At 40.5% G+C, this 18,405-nt stretch overlaps 1 protein-coding gene across 20 annotated transcripts in view; it reads right to left on the bottom strand.

The window, feature by feature from the left end:
* Positions 1–18,405, bottom strand: part of ABLIM1 (actin binding LIM protein 1) — a 169,258-nt gene that overhangs the window by 111,724 nt on the left and 39,129 nt on the right. For 8 of the 20 annotated variants that reach the window (XM_042863836.1, XM_042863834.1, XM_042863833.1 and 5 more), the window contains exon 1: positions 13,236–13,398. The exons of 1 other annotated variant lie outside the window; for it this stretch is intronic. In XM_042863836.1, the coding sequence (XP_042719770.1) occupies positions 13,236–13,275 (40 nt within the window). In that variant the 5' untranslated portion in view covers positions 13,276–13,398. Of the gene's footprint in view, positions 1–13,235; positions 13,400–18,405 lie in introns of those variants that run through there. 11 more of the 20 variants (XM_042863839.1, XM_042863838.1, XM_042863837.1 and 8 more) reach the window with 4 other exon arrangements.

The raw sequence follows: 18,405 nt of genomic DNA on the forward strand, positions 1-18,405 counted from the left end.
TATGCCAACTCTTCCTGCTTCACTTACAAGAAGTAATTATCTTAATCCAATTCCAGTGGCTTGCTAATCTAATCATCTAATGAATATTTCTCCCTGGGTAAAGGCAGAGTTAATCATCAACTGGGCACTAGAAAGTCACAGGAAATTCCTAAGTAAAAGACAAAAGGGAATGAAAAAGTAAACCACATTCATCATGTGGAATGGGGAGTTACAGGTGGACCCCAGACAAGTCCTTGCTCAGGGCCATCCTCAGATTCCTAATTCTGCTGCATTCCCTGAGACAACGGTCAGCCCAGGCTGCCAATTCCCCTTAAGAAACAGAAGTTGGGTACAGCTGCAAAATGGCTTGGTACAGTAATTGCACTGCTGCCTGGAAGGCTTTTGCTACATCTGAAGGTGAAAAAAACTCTTCTTCCCAGACCCAGATAGAGTTTAAGCACTACGTACTGATGGGAACAGGCTTTGAAGAGAAGACTGCTTTGTTTACTGTTTTAAAAAGAACAGACCACTTCACAAACTCAGCCTTTCATCACCTACTATCACATCGTTTCTCCTTTCCCGTGAGGTGACTTGCTTTTCATTATATAAGTACCGAGACTCTTCTGTTATATCAAGAAACCCAAAATCACAGTTCCCTTTGGAACACAGCCATTCCCCTGGCCTACATAACCAATACCAGCCGCAGTAGGACAAAGCCAGTATACATCAACACACTGCACTCATCTTAATGGAGTGACGCCAAAGTACATTGCTAAAGCATATTTGGGGAGGAGCTGGCTCAACAAATGCAGCAGATAGAGATCCATCTGACAGGACCCTCCATCAGAACAGATCTCTGCAAACACTGTGTTTTCAAGTATTTCCCCTAAGAAATGAAGTTGTTTGGCTGTTCTTCAGTCTGTCCCAGACTTCTCAACTTATGGACCTGTACACCATAGCTGTTCAGTGGCACAGGCCGATCTCCCAAAGTAACAAAAGCTTCTGCTACTTCAGCTGAAGGCAGATCACCACTTTGTGCTTAAAGCAGGGGGCTGACTCACAGGAGAGCGCATGCGTGTCTCAGTGTAGCAAAGGAGTGCTGGCAAAGATGTCGATGGGCTACAGACATCTGACAGAAGCAATGCCAATTACCCAACCTCACCAACACTTCAAGGAAGACTTTGCCCTAGGTAGGTAGGTGAAGCAAGAGCACTGCCTGATGCAACTCTGCTCGCACCTGAATTCTCAGAAGGCTGGCAGGTGAGCTCTGCAGTAACTTCATCAACTCCAGCAACAGTTATGACAGTTTGTTTACCTAAAATGCAGCAGAAAAGCCTGTTCTTCATTGACTGCACAGACCTGAGTGACTGCCAGCTCTGCTCTAGCCATGTTGATTGCATTTCAGCAATGCATACCTAGACAGTCGTGCCCACTAATGCAAAACGTACCAAACCAGTATGATCTGTTGTGTGGTGCTCAGCAGAAGAAACTGCACTCCTTTCCCACAGTCATACCCCACGAAAGGCATATGAAGCCTCCAGTGGTGCTTTTAACCACGCATGGAGATATGTTTCCATATGTTTACCCTCCTGGATAACACTGAACCACAACCTGGCCTCTCTCCAGCATAAAAACTCACAGGGTTATGGGGGGACCATGGGTATACTTCAGTTTAGGCAATCACGTCACCATAGAAACATTCAGCATAATAATTATTGGAAATAAGGTCACCTTTCTCAGAGGCTGCTCTACTGATCTCCCCTTCCTGGCTGACTACTGCTATCAGTGTCTGAGACAACCTCGTGCATGAGGATTTGGCTTCGGCTGGAATCAAAAAGACAGTGGCAAGCTTCTACCACTTACGTTAAGACCCGAAGATTAAATGGAAGAGATTGATTTCTAATGCCCTTGCTGAAGGGAAAAGAGAAGCATAAGGACGCAACTTAGCCCTCATGTTTCTTGCAACATATTCTCAGGAGCCCCTGGGTGCCCAACCCAGAAGTAGCACTGAGGAAATTTCCTCAGCATCTGCCAAGTATTAAAATACTATTTTAAAATGACTGCCATGCCTCCTCCAAACACTCAGTGCTGGGGCTCACAGAGCACAGCTACATATGCCATTACTTTTCAGACTGACATTTCTCAAGGGACTGGATATGAGACAGAAATTAGGCAAATTAGTTACTGTAAATATTTGATCTCGTTACTAGTTTTATAAATATTTTAATTATAAATGCTTCCTTCCATCTCTAGACCATTTCCTGTTCAACCCTGCCTCCCTTTGCCAAAACAACAGGCTGCCCTGTGGCAAAAATACACAACTAGGATTAGACCACTCTACTAATGCTACTAGAACAGAGGTAACAGCAAACTTTGACTGCAATCAATAAGTAAATTGCATAACAAATAGCAAGCACCTGCTATAGAATTCTGCTGAATAGCAGCAAAATTTGGAGACTGAGGGCTAAAATAGCTGAAGAGATGATAGCCCTCCCATCCGAGCAACAATCAGAGTTAAACCAGTCATTTGACTCAGTAGAAGACAGAAATGTGCTGTCTTTAATAACTTTTGTCATCACAATTAAACTTCCTGCTGATAGATTTCAGTGTGATTTCATTCTTGCACCAAAAAACAAACAAAAATAAACCAGTCAATCATCCCAGTCCAGCAAAACCTACCTCCAAAGGAAAAAAATACATAAATAATAAAAGCAGAAAACAAGGAAAAATAAAAAGAAATTTTCCTTTTTTTTCCTCATGCCACTTCAGAGGATAACACACTACTTACAGAGGTAGAAAACAGCAAGAGATAAACAGAAGACCGACTCTTCACACAAAAAGGAAACCAAAGCTTCTACTTCTTGCAAAATGACACCATGCATGCAGCTTGTTTTTCCACCTTTGGCACAAACAATTTACCTGCTGAAAACTGCAGGGTGACAGACACTCAGCTACTCACTATAAACTTGACAGAAGAGTTCCTTGGCATAATGCACACCCAAAAATCCACATGCACATCTTATTTAGTTTACCTAAGTGTCCAAAACAGGCAGCCATCTTCCGTGCATACTGACACAAGCCATTCTCACCGTAGGGTTTCTCCCCAAGCACCTGTTCACTCATTGCTTAAGAAGGAGCTGCCTTTCTCTGCAGAACCAACCAACTACTGCTTGTGTGGGACTGATAAGGCTATAGAGCTTTCTCTTCCAGTTTATCTCCATTAATAATTCAGACACCATATAGAATTTGCTGAGCTCTGAGAACTGGCAGTGCAAAGCTATTTTGTGGCTTTTGAAGTAATCATGTTTTTGTCCTTAAAAAGGTATCTCAGGTTATTAGACTTCAATAGTTTACGGCTATTATTTTCAAAATGCAATAAAATCCATGCTCTTCCTGCATAATGTGAAATATTATTGGGATTGTGTTCAGGTCAGTGAGATATTTAAAATGCCCATCCAGCTCAAACACAAAAATAGAATGACCACCATTACTGAAAGGTGATAACACCCTCCAGCAGCAGACAAGTCCTCTGTTGGCAGAGCACTTTCTGTCCCTCATAAGTTACCGTGCATCCCCCCACAGTGCTGGGGATGAAAAGCAATAAAAGAGCACACACATAAATACCACTTCCTATCACTTCCTAGCACAGAGCATTTCAGAAGAAATGAGGCACCACAGCCACAAACAACAGCGTATTTCACCAGCTCCCTCGTTGGAGCACAAAGCCAATCAAACCACACTGCTATCTTCACCTGCCTAACATGAGCAGGCAATGAGAAACCCAACAAGCAAATAACTACGTACATTGGTAAAAAACACACTGAGAACCCACTTCTTTCCACTGGAAAGCGTGGGGAAGTGGTTATACCTCAACAATAAAACAAATGGTCAAAAGATGGGAATAAAACAAATGAGAACTGACTCAGCAGTCCTCTGGGCCAACTGCAGTGGTAGAGCTCATGTCCTTCTCCCTCTTTTGCAAGTGCATCTGGATGTCAATTTAGTAACAGATCAAAAGCCTAGTCATTCATGTTTAATATTACTTCAACTATTGCCATAACAAAGAATAAATATTCCTAAGAAACAACTCAGAGGTGTTGCTATTTTTCATAGCTACCAGCTATGAAGGATCCATATATGAATTTACATCCATAGGTCTATAGTTCATTAGTTTCAACCAACAGGCTACATATGACTTAGGTAAGATCATCTATGACAAAACTAACACCAAAAACACACAGAATAGCTCTACAGTGGCAATAATAGAATAGAGAGGCTAACTGAAAAGGGCTAAAGTGAGATCAAAGGTAAAGTGATTGTGTTAGTTGAGCAACCCAACTGAGCACTAGCCTTCCATACAGCCCTCTAATCGAGCTGCTAAGTCAAGATTTCCTCTTTGCTGTTATTATAACTGACATTTAACTAATAAATAAGCCAGTTCTACCCAAAACACCTGTTTGTGCAGTACCTGTTGTGCACATAATGCAGTGCTGAAGAACAACTATGAAATCTGCGAATGTCTATACCAATGTCTGTACCAAAGGATGGAAGCAAGTCTGAATACTGAAGATGAGGAAGCTGTGCTTTCATCATCTTTCACTACATCAAACTTTAAGTTTTTAAAAGTCCATCTAGGGATCTCCAAGGTGGTGCAAAGCAAACTGGATTACTATGCAGAAACAGCAATATCTGCACGCACAAGCTATTCTGTTAATCTAAATCAGAAATAAGAAAGCAAATATTATTTATTGATTTATTTTTGGTATTCATTGCAAAATACTGCTTTGTGTTCTGTATCTTCTGTACAATACACAAGCAAGACAAAAAAAATAAAAAAGAAAACACAGTTCTATCTCGGGCTTAACTAAGACCACATGGTGACCATTTCCTTTCCCAACTGATGACATTTGCAAAATCTTTCAGCTGGATTAAAGCATTGTGCTCAGCTTCCTGTTATCAACCATGTATGATAGCTTTCATGGCACATGAGCCTTAAATAACAAAAGACAAGCTTTGCAGTGCATTGTAAAGCTGGACAGACAGTGTAACCGGCTCTTGAGAAAGCTTTTCCCTTTGCTGTACATTCCAAAACTGAATCTGACTCACTTCCCTAAGCCCCAGCGACCCCCAGGTTTATCCTTCAGTGAAGCAATGCATGTTAAGATAACGCATACAAAAATATAAAAACAATGCTCTTGAGATTAAATCTAATCAAGCTCTTTCTTGGACAAGCCCACCATGTGCAATTATCAGCACTGAAACAGTATACAAAAAAAAAAATCAATCATCAAATGAAATATTTACATGACATTAGGGGCAAAATATTGACAGTTAGCAAAGCACTGTCTATTAGCTTTGAAAGCCTTAAAAATCCCAAATAAAAGGTACACATCCACGGGAAATGAAAGAATGGTTCAAATCAATTTCATAACCACTCGGTTTCTATATTGGACAAGCCACCATCACTAAGAATACTGCAAGTAAATTATTTGTTTTAAGAAATCATCTGTGAAACTGATGTACTCTGTTTTACTCTGCAGTTCTGAATTCAAATTCAACCTGGTGTAGGGAACCTGCTTTGGCAGGGAGGTTGGACTCGATGATCTCTGGAGGTCCCTTCCAACCCCTACAATTCTGTGATTCTGAGTAAAGAAAAAATAACTTTCCTGTAGTTCATAAACTCACCAACTGAAACCCTTTAAAAACCCACTCAAAGGATCAAAAAGGATTGAATAGCAGAAAGTTGTCAATCTTCTGCAGAAAACTTGCATCTACTGACTTTCATTATAAAAACTGTTTCTCCTAACAGGCTGAAATATGCAGCAGAGGCGTGCAACTAAACCCTCAATCTGCGATACAGAAACAGGCAGTGTCTGGAGGCAGAACGCTGAGAGTTCGTATGTTCAAAACTGGAACTGGTCTGACAAAGGAAGCAAAGAGGCATTTTCCTCTGAGGCTCCAAGTGCACACTGTCCTGTCCACCACTCAGAAATGAAGCGCTATTTCGGTCACACTGCACCTGCAATACTGGTTTATTTCTTTTGTTGTTGACTAAAGACAATAGGTAAGGTGTTACATTAAGGTAAGTATTGGCCCCTGAAATCTGTCTGTAGCATTTAATGCCATCACAGCTATCTTCTTCCTCAAACAGTTATTCAAATTATTAATAATCAGTTTGACTGATAGGAAGAAAGTAAGACTGACAAGTTAGATGCCAGCCTGGAACGTGAGAAGCACGCAGGCCCTGCTCTCCCACAGCCCTCCTGCTCACCCTTATGCCCGACCCACAGCCTGCCACCACTGCCCCCTGCATTGCTCCCTGCGTTGCTCCCTGTCCCTACAGGCACCTGCAGCAGTGGGTACGGTAAAGATTGCAGCATTCAGACAGTGGAAATTACACAAGTAGCACAGATAATAAAAATGTTAGGAAGTATCTGGACAGCATTAAAAAAGGAGGTCACACAAAGCATAGCTGAGTGCTCATAGCTGAGTGCTTTCCTTGAACTTAATTACCTTCCAATTTAATTACTACATTTCTTAATGATTTTTCAATAGATTGCAGCCATTATTTAACACCAGAAGTGCTCATTTCCCTGGAGAATTCTCTTACCAGATAAGGCAAACATAATATTTCTGTACATTTTCTCTGATCTGAGAATTCCATTTTTAGTTAAGTCATTCTGCTCAAAACGAGCAAAGTCACTGGTACTGCGCTTGCTGGGACTGGAAGAGAGCAGACAATTGGATTAAGACAAAAGGCACAATTTAACCAAGGCTATTTGCCTTACTTTATCAATTCAAATGTTTATTTCAACTAGTCATGGAAAAAAAAATCTCCATCTTTGACTGTTTTTAGACATAAAACATCAGTGTGTGCATTAATGGATCAGCCTATTGCATTTTTGTAAGATAAGGCGGCTCAGCATCTTATTTTCTGGCAGAACAATTACAGACGATTTTATTGATCCATAACATCAAGAACACTGCAACGTACATTCTTACAGCAGAAGTTATCCTTTTTACACAGAGGTAGAAAAACAACAGCTGTAATTGCTGACAACTGACATCATTTTGCAGGCAGGATGTGGCCAGAGCCATATGAAATACAAATATTAAAAGTGTGGCACCCCTAGGACTCTGTAAATTGAGCAAGTGACTCAGCAGCACTATTCAAGCACTCACGTACCTCCAGCCTTATAAATAATCCCCTGACTTTCCTGCGGCCATGCAGTATGCTTGAAGTTCAAGAGACGCTGCCTAAACCACTCTAGGGAATAATTAACAGAGAGGATCCAGGCAGAAGCTGGCATGCCTTCAGATTTTCAGTAGGAAGCTACTTGTTTTGTGTTGGGTTTTTTTCTGTTGGTTTTTTTTTTTTTTAGACCTCAATAGTGTTTAGGTATTTTTATTCAGGCTGATTTCTGAGATGCAAATAAGTGCAGTGGGAAAAAAAAAAAATCAAAATATTTAATTATTTTCTGATTATTTGTGGTCATTGCTATGCAATGCTTCAGCCTGTAAAGAACCACTTAAGAGAAACAATCAAAATAAATTAAAGATTTGAAGCTTCACTGTATTAGCTAAAGGTCCCAAGAGTTAGAAATGGTTCATTGACATAGCACAGCATTGTATTTTATATTCATTTTGCTTTTTCAGACAATAACAAATCAATTGAGGGAAGGCATTGAAAACAAACATAACTCCTTTAACCAGACTCTTTCCTTTACCTTATTTGCACTTTGACATTTTTCTTCCAGCTGAGAAGAGAAACTCTGTAATGCTCTCTCCACGATGCAGATTTCATAGTAACTGACAGAGAAATAGGTTGGGAAGGAAAGAGATCAAAGCTGTAACCCTGGCCTTCTTTCAATCCTTGTATTTGTTTCCTGTATCTGTTTGAAGTGTGATGTGCCATAGGCATGACATCAAAGAAACCAGCACTCTTCACGTCATGTTCTAAAATAAACTGGGTATCATTATACTCTCTCTTCTTACTAGTCATGTGGTTACAGAAATATGCACAGCAAACTTATTCAAACATTGAACACAGAACCTGAATTAGAAAAAAAACCAGAAAAAAATAGAAAAATAGAAGAAAAAAAAATCACCACAGAACTTCCTGAACATCTTTGCTGGAAATTTCCCATTCTCTCCAAGCCACAGACCTCCTACTGCAGGTACAGAGCCAGCACATCATCACAAACAGCTTTAAGCACGAGGGGATGCTCCTAAGGTAATGCCTCCTATGTTATGATGTTGGTCCATGACATCAGAGGCAGATGTTGATGGTATGGCAGCAGAGGTTGAACCTTCCCACCAATATCCTGTTACATTTTGTTGCCTTGTGACAGATGGCAGCAGAGGGGCAGCCTGGCAGAATGATGTCTGACACTGAAGTGTACATGAAGCAAAGGTGTGACACTCAATTCCTCCATGTGGAAAAAATGGCACCCACTGACAGCCACTGATGCTTGCTGAATGTTCATGGATACCAAACAGCAGATGTGAGCACACTGAGGTGGTGGATGGTGCGTTTCAGCAGTGGTGACAGTGACAGTGGGTCACCTCCACTGGTGCAGATTTTAACGAGCATGGCACACAGGCTCTTGTTCATCACTGGTAAACATGCATAGATATTGGTAAACATGCATAGATGACTGTGTTGACAAACAGTAAAATAGTGTTTGGTAGCTGAGAATTTGCGCTGGGAATTTGCTCTATCAAACAATGTGATTGTGCTTTCTGCAGCTGCTGTAGTTGCCATGCAAATAAATAGGAGGCATTACTTTCAGAGCAACATATGTATTTCTGTTGCAGCATGTAAATCCCAGGGTTTCCAACACCACAGCCCCATTTGGAGTGCAGCACAACTCTAAACAGACAACTTCTGCAGTCATACTGCCCTCCACTAGCTCCAGCAAAGCACTGAATGGGATTCATTCCCTCTTCCTGCTACAAAAGTTAATTTAGTTAACTAACAGGAGCTGCTGCAAAGTTTTTGTCTGTGTCTATCAAAAATAAAACTAAGAATAGAGGTTCAATATAACAACGTGTGGCACTGCTCGGGGATGCCAGAAATGACATCAGATCAGTTCATCCGCTGCCAACACTCCTATTAAAAGCAGCTTTAAACATGCTGTGTTGACTAATCTTTGCTTTGTAATTAAATAAATCCTACAGCACCACTGAACCCTTCCTCTTATGGTCAGCACTATCTTCTGGTTAACAAATCAGCTGTGCACACACAAGTGATCAAGCCATGTCGAAAATGCATAAACTGCCAGGTAAGCACAGTGAGGCCCCATCAGCTGCTGCCTTCTCACACGGGCTCACAGCAGCCACCAGGCCTGGGCACTTCTGAAAGTACGCAGGGAAAAGAGCTGGAATTTAGTTGAACTTATTCATGACATGAAATGATGTGTAACATAAAACATAACTATTTGTACTTGGCAAACTGAGGTTTTGGTTCTCCCGGGTATCTGACGGGCTCCCTTGGTCTACTTTCTTTATTTTTGTAATCAAGACAGTTAAGAGGAATCTTTGCTGAAATTACATTCGTAACCTGGCACCAGCAGAAAAAGCAACAGTCCCAGAAACATACTAAACTGTCAGGACATTAAAATGGAGAAATGCGCCCCTGACTTGAAGATAGATACAGCCTGTTTGATCTCTGCAATGCTGTTCAGCACAGCACAGCATTTCCCTGACACATACAACACTGTGCAGCCATGCCTATCCACCTCTGGGAGAGCTATTCAAAGACAGGACTAAATCAAGAGCCTTGATCCCACAATGGAAGTGCAGGGCATTGGACATCTAGCAAGGTTAACATTTTGAAATAAAAGACAGGAAACGAAGTCTTACGATATTGAGAAAACTGTACTAGTAGTATTACAAACTACAGGAAAGGTGAATGAGTTAACTGGAACAGCTACAAAGAATCTAAAGACCACAATGCTGATTGTCTGATTAATATGTACCATATTATATTTGCAACAATGATTTAGAGCAGCATTTCTATAGCAGTAAGTTCTTGATCTTATCCTGCCACTGCTTGACTGTGTGCCATCTACTGAGGTTTGCTGTTTGCTTTTTTTGGCAGTTAAGGTCATATAAGTCTTAGGCCACTAAAAAAAAAAACAACATAAAACAGTTGTTCCAGCAAGTTAACTCTCATCAAAAGGGTTTATCAAAAAACAAACAAACAAAACCAAACAAACAGAAAAAAAACCCAACCCTATAACTAAAACTCAATTTAAAGTCAAGATGCCCCTTGTCATCTTCGACAATCTACTGCTGCATTCTTGCTCATCACAGATTCTCTGTACTTCCTAGTGTGTACAGTACAGTGGACATGGCACCTAGACAGTTACCCCACAAAGGGAGGTCCAATCCTTCAGTTCATGTGGAGTGCAACCAGCTATTACTAGCACATATCAGAGTTTTCTGTTTGTTTTGGTGTGGGTTTTGTGCTTTTAGTTTTTGCAGACACTCCCTTAGTTTAGCACATAGCTTAGTTTATTTGTGTTGATATTAACAACATTACTACTGTGGTACTGGTTTAACAGACAGCTTTTTCACTGACATGCATAAGTGACAAAAGATCCCTTTCCCCTGTATAAACTTTTCAAATTCAGCTTCATCACTCCTGGTATTTACACTCTACATCTTGCTCTGGTATGATATGGGAATAGTTCTGTAACTGAGAATAGAAGAAAATAACATCTACTAAAGAAAGTAAGCATGTCAGCCAACCTGTCAGGCTGCGCTAATGAAAACTGATTGATCAAACACTTCAAGCAGCACTGAGCAATATTTTCAGATGAATCAGTTAAAAGAGTGCTGACCAGCACAAGATTTTGCAGTAGAGAACCTTATGTTATAAACATATGTTGTGCATATTTTCCAACTGAAACTAGCTGGCAGCTTTCAGTTATTTCATTTTTATCTATAAACAAACTAGAAGATAACCTATTGGAGTGGTTTTCTCTTATTGATTTCTCCCACACACACACTTAGCCTTCCCAAAGAATCCAAACCTTTTCAGTTAATCCCAGGATTAATCAAAATCTTAGATTCAATTAATTAATTATCCAATATGAAGTAGTTAATAAATAAGTAAATAAATCAGTTCTCCAGATGCTTATTGGATTATGATCAGAGTGATGTCAGGCCTTCCAACTCAAAATAGACACCTGGCAAAGAACCAGTGGATCGCTGTTGTAGAACGTGAAAGCCAGCAAAAAACAAACAAACAAACAAACAAACAACAAAACCCCAACAACAATAAAGCAAAACAAAACAAGATGCCTTCAATGAAATGACAAACATGTATCTCAGAAAGCTTCTCTCTCTATGTAAGATTTGCAGTAGGCTAGACTCTCAACTTCCTCCTACTGCTAGGGAACAGAAAGCACCAATACTTAAAGCAGCAGGGAGAAATCATCCATCCATCTTCCCTCCTGTGCATTGTCAGTGTGGTAGTCAGGGCTTTATCTGCTAGGACCTCAACAGGGAGAAGAGATTTCTGAATTTACACAAGACGTCCACGCTAGCCAAAGCAGGCAGAGATATGAGTAAGACTTGCCCCGTTCTCCATGGATCTGCTCAGGAAGTGGACAATGATACACTCAGCCTAACCTCACTAGAGCCAATCCCCACTGGGCTTGGACAGATGCTCATTTCATCAGTACGCTCACGTAATGACATGGCACTTTTCCACATCACAGCAACACAGAAATAGCTAATTTTAAACAAACGCTATCAATTTGCACTTCCGTGGGGATTCGTTCCTGTAATCAATCTGAAATAGAATTCAGAAATAAAATTGCGTAGAAATAATGAGGAAAAAGCAATTTTGCACACCTAATTCAGTAAACATTGAGAGACAAAAGAAATAGAACTGTTACATCTAACTCAACATTAGGTTAAGTGTTTGGCCTACAAAGACTAATTAGCAACGGAAAACATTTCCTTTTGTTGTTAGAAACAGTTGTTATAAACAGGTAGAGAGTTTGGACATCTTTTATTTTGTAATTTATTTATTTTTTTTTTTTTTTAAGTCTGCAGTTTTCAGAGCTCTGTGAAATGTTATTTTAAAGAAATGAGTATTGGATTAGACAACATGAAGAAAAAAATTAACCTTTTACTTCTTCCAGCTTTGATCTCTGAAGTCAAATGGGGTCCAGGGAGGTTTGTGAGTCTGTCCGAGCATAACAGAGCAAGCAACTACCCACACTCAAGTTACTAAGAAAGTTAAATATATCTTTTTATAATGATGCCTCTTCTATCACCTTTTTCTAAGGCTGGTATTAAAACAGAGAAAGGACTAAGAAATGAATTAAGATTTGCAGCCTCTTGGATGCAGAGAATTCACTTTTTTATCTCTTGGTTGCAAATTACCACCAAAAGTGTGCTCAATGTCCTTTTGGTGTTTAGAAGCAAAATACTTTATCTCCTTGCTCCCTGCAAGCTGCTGCATGTCAGCAGTCTGAGCTGCTCCATCCTACCTGCAGCACCTTTTAACGAGGAAACAGCTTACCAGCAACAGCTGCTCAACATCCTGCTGCCTGCCCTCTGCAAAAGCAAATAGGAGTGACAGACAGTTGCAGGAAAGCCAAAAAGTCCCATAGGTGTTCTTAGTAAGTCACGGATTGTACAGCAATGTTTCCTCAGGATAAATTCCAAAGCAAGCTGCCCTCAATAGCACAGATCAAGTTATCAGCTTTTCACTCAAAGCATTAATTAACAATACGTTGAACTTTTATGCCACCTTCCACTACAAAAGAGCATTAGAACCTCCTTATACAAAACCTACTTCACTGCAATAACCTGCTGTCATCACCTTTACCTAGAAGGAAGAAAAACTGCAAAACAGAAGTGAAGAGCTTCCCACAAGCACACACGTGGGGTCAGAGCTCACCAAGTCTGTTTCATTCCACCAGGTTCCACTCTTCACACTGAAAAATCCACTCCAGAGGAGAAGCACATGGACACATGCACACATTGTTCAGCCACGTAACAAAGTCCACCATTCATAAAATACACCAGACTGGGAGGCGTTTCATTGCTCAACCAGTAAAGAAAAAGAACAAAATTACCAAGAAACATGCAAATTTCAGTCCAACAGAACTGTTTTCCTACTAAAAGCCAACAACCAATGTGCTGTCAGTGCATGTAATTACATATGCAATTACATAAACCCATGTAATTTATCAATAGAGATTTACATAGCAGAGCTATAGCCCAGAACAAACCTTTGCCATTTGCGGAGTTCTGATGAATTTCTAGTTCCATTTGCGTTCTCAAGCAGTAAAGTTTCTGGAGCTCAGAAGCTACACCTTCCACTGTGCAGATATAAAGCCAGAGAAACAGCAGAGATCCTTCAGAGATGGCTCACTTTATGGCTTCACTCCTAATATTTCCTGGGTTGAGCAGCACTAAAGGGAGCGGCCCTAGCAAAATAGGTGTGTCCATGTTCCCAAACAGTTTAAAGGAAGAGTGAGTATTTTCCTCTAGATGTTCAATTCATCATCAAGACCACGGTAGGTTGTCCTTCAAATAGTGGAATATTTCAATGTATGAACCATCTCAAAGCAGCTGATGTTACGGACAGCTTGCTTTTTCATGCATGCAAAGGGATCCTAGATTGCCACAAAGGCAAACTGCAAGCAGCCTTATTTTATCCTACGACTGTTTCGTTTCTATTTTACTCTGTGCCTCATCTTCACTCCACTGTTCTTCCTTTTTGAATATACTGCACCTAAATAGAACAGTCAGACGGGGATCAAAGAGACACTGTTTTAACACTTTCCATAAACACAGCAATCCTAGCCGAAGTCCCATGCATCTTCCCCAGGTTCCCACAGCGTCCCACCCGGACATAGGTAATTAGGCTGACTGCAAGTGTAAACTTCCAGGCATTTCCTTCCATGCAGCTGCACAGAGTGTTCCATAAGCAGCAGAATTAATACATCTTTTTTTCCTGACAAATTTGTGTCCAACATCGTCAACATCCATCAGGCCTGCCTTACCTGCATGTAACATCCTCCTCAGAACACCACTGCCAGAAATACTTTCAGTTCCTTTCCATTTGACAGCTTTCCAAGTTCCTCTGTGTGTCTTTTAGCTTGTCTATCAAAGCTTAAAGCTGTCTTTCTTAACTGCTTCCATACCTTCAGTTTCCACCTATACCACCTAAACCACGCATTCTCTTTTTTCCTCTGCTAACACACTGGTTAGCATCTTTGAGTTTTATTCCCTGAAATGAAGTGAGGGGGAAGGACAGAGCAGCTGTAACTCATTGGAAGCAAGCAGGCAAACACAAGGTGCAGCAGCTGAAAACTTTCAACCCAAAGCCCCCTCCAGAATACACTTGTTGTACTCTGTACATTATTATGGGCAGAGAAATGGTGCTGAAGAAGAATCCCATCTTTTGCCCTAAGGTTTTACTTTAAATGACCAAAAAATAAATTAAAAAAAAAAGGCAAAGCTCCCACATTTTTCTCTTCTAAGCATGTATGAAACGATGTCAGAAATATACAAAACGTTCTGGTTTCCTGGGTGAAAGCTACTACATCCAAATTTTGGCCAACCACTTTAAATTCTCTGCTTTGATCATTAAATCCTGAATTTCCTGAACTCCTGACTTCATTTTCTCCACGCTGAACTGTCATCTTCTCAACCAGAGTATTAAAACCACACACTCATACAGACGCAGACAGATGTAAACACTGACATGGAATCTGGTCTCTGTCTTCCTTTATTCTCAGTCTGGCATCCTCCTCCTCTGGCCTTACACATTTATTTGCTGCCAAATTAAAAATAGTGCAGGACAGGGAGTACGCTGCATTTGGACTTCAGTGTGCCTGAGAGAAAATGATTAGCTCACAGAAATACTGCTTTCTCTCCAGCCACCCTCACCTTTCTTTTTAATAATCAAAGCACTCCATACTTTAATTATCATTACTATCACTTTGATGTGGTAGGCAGACACAATTACTTTGTCTTTTCTACAGACAAAAGAGAAATGAAAGCACAGAAAGCGCTGACCTTCAGCACACACTTATGGCTACTCTGCTCCTAGACTCAACTTTACTGTGTCCCTGTCTCCAGAACAGTTGTGTTCTCTATGAGTCTATGGGAAACAAGTTCTTCTGCCCTCTTCAAGAGGCAAATTCCTGGGCTACACCACTGCAGCTTACACAGCTAACCACAACTGTATCATTCTGGCTTCCGTAAAGAGATGAAAGAAGGAAGTTGAGAATGATTCAATATACATCTACATATTGTGCAAGTCATCATACTCATACTAGTTGTGTATTATTAGTAGCTATAGCATTAGATGCTATGTTTGAGCCATTATTAAGTTTTCTGTATAGCTATGCACATACATACATATCTCCTCTGTAATATAAGTTGATTACGTGTCAATCTATGTTACATTTAGGGATAATTTAGTACCCATGTGTGAAGAGATTGGTTCTCACACACTGTGTTCTCTTATGCTGGAGGTCCAACCTCCAAAAACTCTGGAGCCTACTGCCATAAACACTGTCACCAAGTGACAAGACTCTGAACTACTGCAGTCTGTCACTCTCAGCAAAGAGGCAGTTTTTGTTTGCTATTAAAGCTCAGGAGAGACTTGCTGACTATTAGGTCTCCAGCAATTTCACTGGATTTAGCGTACTCCATCCTACACCGTTCTCAGGCTTGTTGTAATTCCTGCAAATTGACTGAGCATAATCAATCCCTGTGCTGCAAGGGCCATGCCAGAAGAACAGAAAGGCAACAATGTTCTCAGGGACTCCATCACACAGACCAACAATTTGAAAACTGTTAAGTTGAAGAGCACACTTACATGATTTAGATTTTCTTTTAGTGCCTTTTTCCCCACTCCAGACTTCATGTAACCCAAACAGAAGCTCTCAGAATCACAAGCTACCTACTACTATCAGTAAACGTGTTAACCAAGAATGTTATGAGACATTTCAGACAGCCACAGATTCACGAGGCACCTGTTGTGTTTGGTGGGAGACACACAAGGCATCTTTACCACTCCTTCAAGTTTCCAAAGCAGTTCTTTCTAGACAACACTGATTCTATTAGCTCAACCTGCTTCCTGGAAGATTTTATCCCTATTGAGATATCATCTTAAATGATCTGCTCAGGACCACACAACTCTACGCGCAATTTAGGAATTGTGTCAGCCTCAGGAATCCCAATCCCAGCCCTCTGTATTGAGAAAATAATTTTAAAAAAGAAAAAAAAGACAGATTTTAAAGAAGACCAATTAGCTCTTACTATAAGGAAATTAACTTACCTTGTTCCTTCATAGCTTTTCTCCTTATTTCTCCTCACTCCAAGACCCACATATACCAGAATACGCAGGAGATGACACAGGTTTGTCAGCAGAGCTGCTTTGTAAGGGCCAGCAAGAGAACCAACAGATCTCAGACGGAAATCACAAGCTCATTCTTCCTCTCTGCACCAGCAATTTCCCTCACCTTCCAGCCTGGTCTGGCCCTGCTGATCTCTAGTTACTCTCCTTCTCATTTACTGCTGCCTGTGGTGACTCTTCCAGAATGTTTCTCCATCCTGTGAAGTCAGTGCATCTCTGCCAATGACTCTGGCTCCCAGCAGAAATGAATTTACAATACATCTTCTTCAGTGCTTGTGCATAGCAATTATTTACAAGTGTAACTGCTTGGAACAAGAGTTATGCCATGCATTCTGTGTTCCAGAGTAACTAAGCCTTATAGACATAAAACGTAGCCAGGCAAACCCTCCTTCCTTGTGCATTGCTAATGCATCCTAATTATAACATTTTACATGTATTTATGTACCTTTCATCCCACTGTATCCTAGAGCATTTTGTAAGCTGTCACAAGGCTTTAAATGAGGCCTATATTAACACAGAACTACTAACAGGCAGACATCTCCAGAATCCAGCGCAGCAGCCTGTAGATACGTGCATTGTGAGAGGGGTTTGGACCAACAGCAGAAAACTGGATCTCTGTAGCTAAAGACCTTCCTCCTCCTTCAGACATCACTTGAAATTCTTGCACGTCCATTTCATTTGATGATCTCAGTGTTTTAAAAACATTAATTGATGTGCATGGCATTCAAATTTGGTAAGGCATAAACAAAGATATAAAACCTGCAATACTTCTTCTGGCGGTGAAAAGCAAGTGCTGAAGAAAAGAAGCACATGAACCAGGGCCAATAACGAGCAACCTTTCATAATTCTCTCACACATGGCAGTAAAAACGTGGACTGCTTCCTGATTACTGCTTATCAGCTACCAAGGCATCTAGTTGCTCCAAATTCTTCTAGTTCCTTCTGAAATACCTCCCCCCTTTTTCATTGCCCTATGCTCTGAAGTACTGGGCTCCACCTTACACTCCAGTGCTGTAGGAATAAACACTTCCAAAATAGCTTTGTTCTGTTTTGTTTTTAAGCCTATCACCCGCTGATCTAAGTTCAAGACCAAAATTTGTTTATCTTCAGGGAAAATACAACAGAAGTAAATTAACTAATGTTTCTTTACATGCTTCCTCTGCATGAAGATTTCAGAAATGTTTATCTCTCAAAAAGGTAAAAAAAAAAAAAACACAACCAACCAAACAAACAAAACATAGCAGGAATCTTTTTCTAACAAGCCCTTACACCTGCTAGCCTACAAGTTGTTGATATTGATGTGTCTAATTTTAAGCACCTTATTTTATAAATTCCACCCATACAGATGCCAAATCACTTCCAAGGTTGCACGCTGAGCTACTAACAGCCCTGATGAAAGAGCCCAAGCATGCTTGTCCTTAAAAAGATCAGAAGACAAAAAGAGGGAGTAAATAGTATGCTCCCCAATATATCCATGCAGGAAGGATGGAGGCTGAGTCAATTCTATTGGGATTTCACTGTACGGTTGCAAGAAATGCAGATATTTCAGTTGTGATAAATTGTGCATTAAATAGCTTCTAAGACTAAAACAGCAGTCTCCCACTGCACCTTATTTTAAGATTTACTCAACAAGTTTTGTGTTTTCTTTAGCTAAACATCTGCAGAGCTACAATAAACTCTGTGCTCTCCCACCCTGAAATGCAGCTTGGGAACTCACTGATATGGACTGCTTTCTCCTGACTTGGCTCTTAGGTGCCGAGCAACAGATCACAAATTGATAGCTTGGAGATAAAACATTTCCCCCCACTGGTCAACTCCTACTGCTGAGCAAACACTCTTCTTTTTCCTCAGGTGCACAAAGATCTTTTAGTTACTAAAATTAATACTTAAATTTAACCTGTTTCTATGATTTACCCTCAACAGTTCAGCACAATACGCTCATCTCAACTTGGCACTCAATTTTCCTCCCAGAGTTGTCAAGAGTACAGTTCATTAGCAGATCCCGATGTTTTTCTGGCTTATGAGCAA

Source organism: Lagopus leucura, unplaced genomic scaffold (genome assembly GCF_019238085.1).
Source record: "Lagopus leucura isolate 7727_CA_CO unplaced genomic scaffold, USGS_WTPT01 Super-Scaffold_741, whole genome shotgun sequence".
Taxonomy (NCBI): Eukaryota; Metazoa; Chordata; class Aves; order Galliformes; family Phasianidae; genus Lagopus; species Lagopus leucura.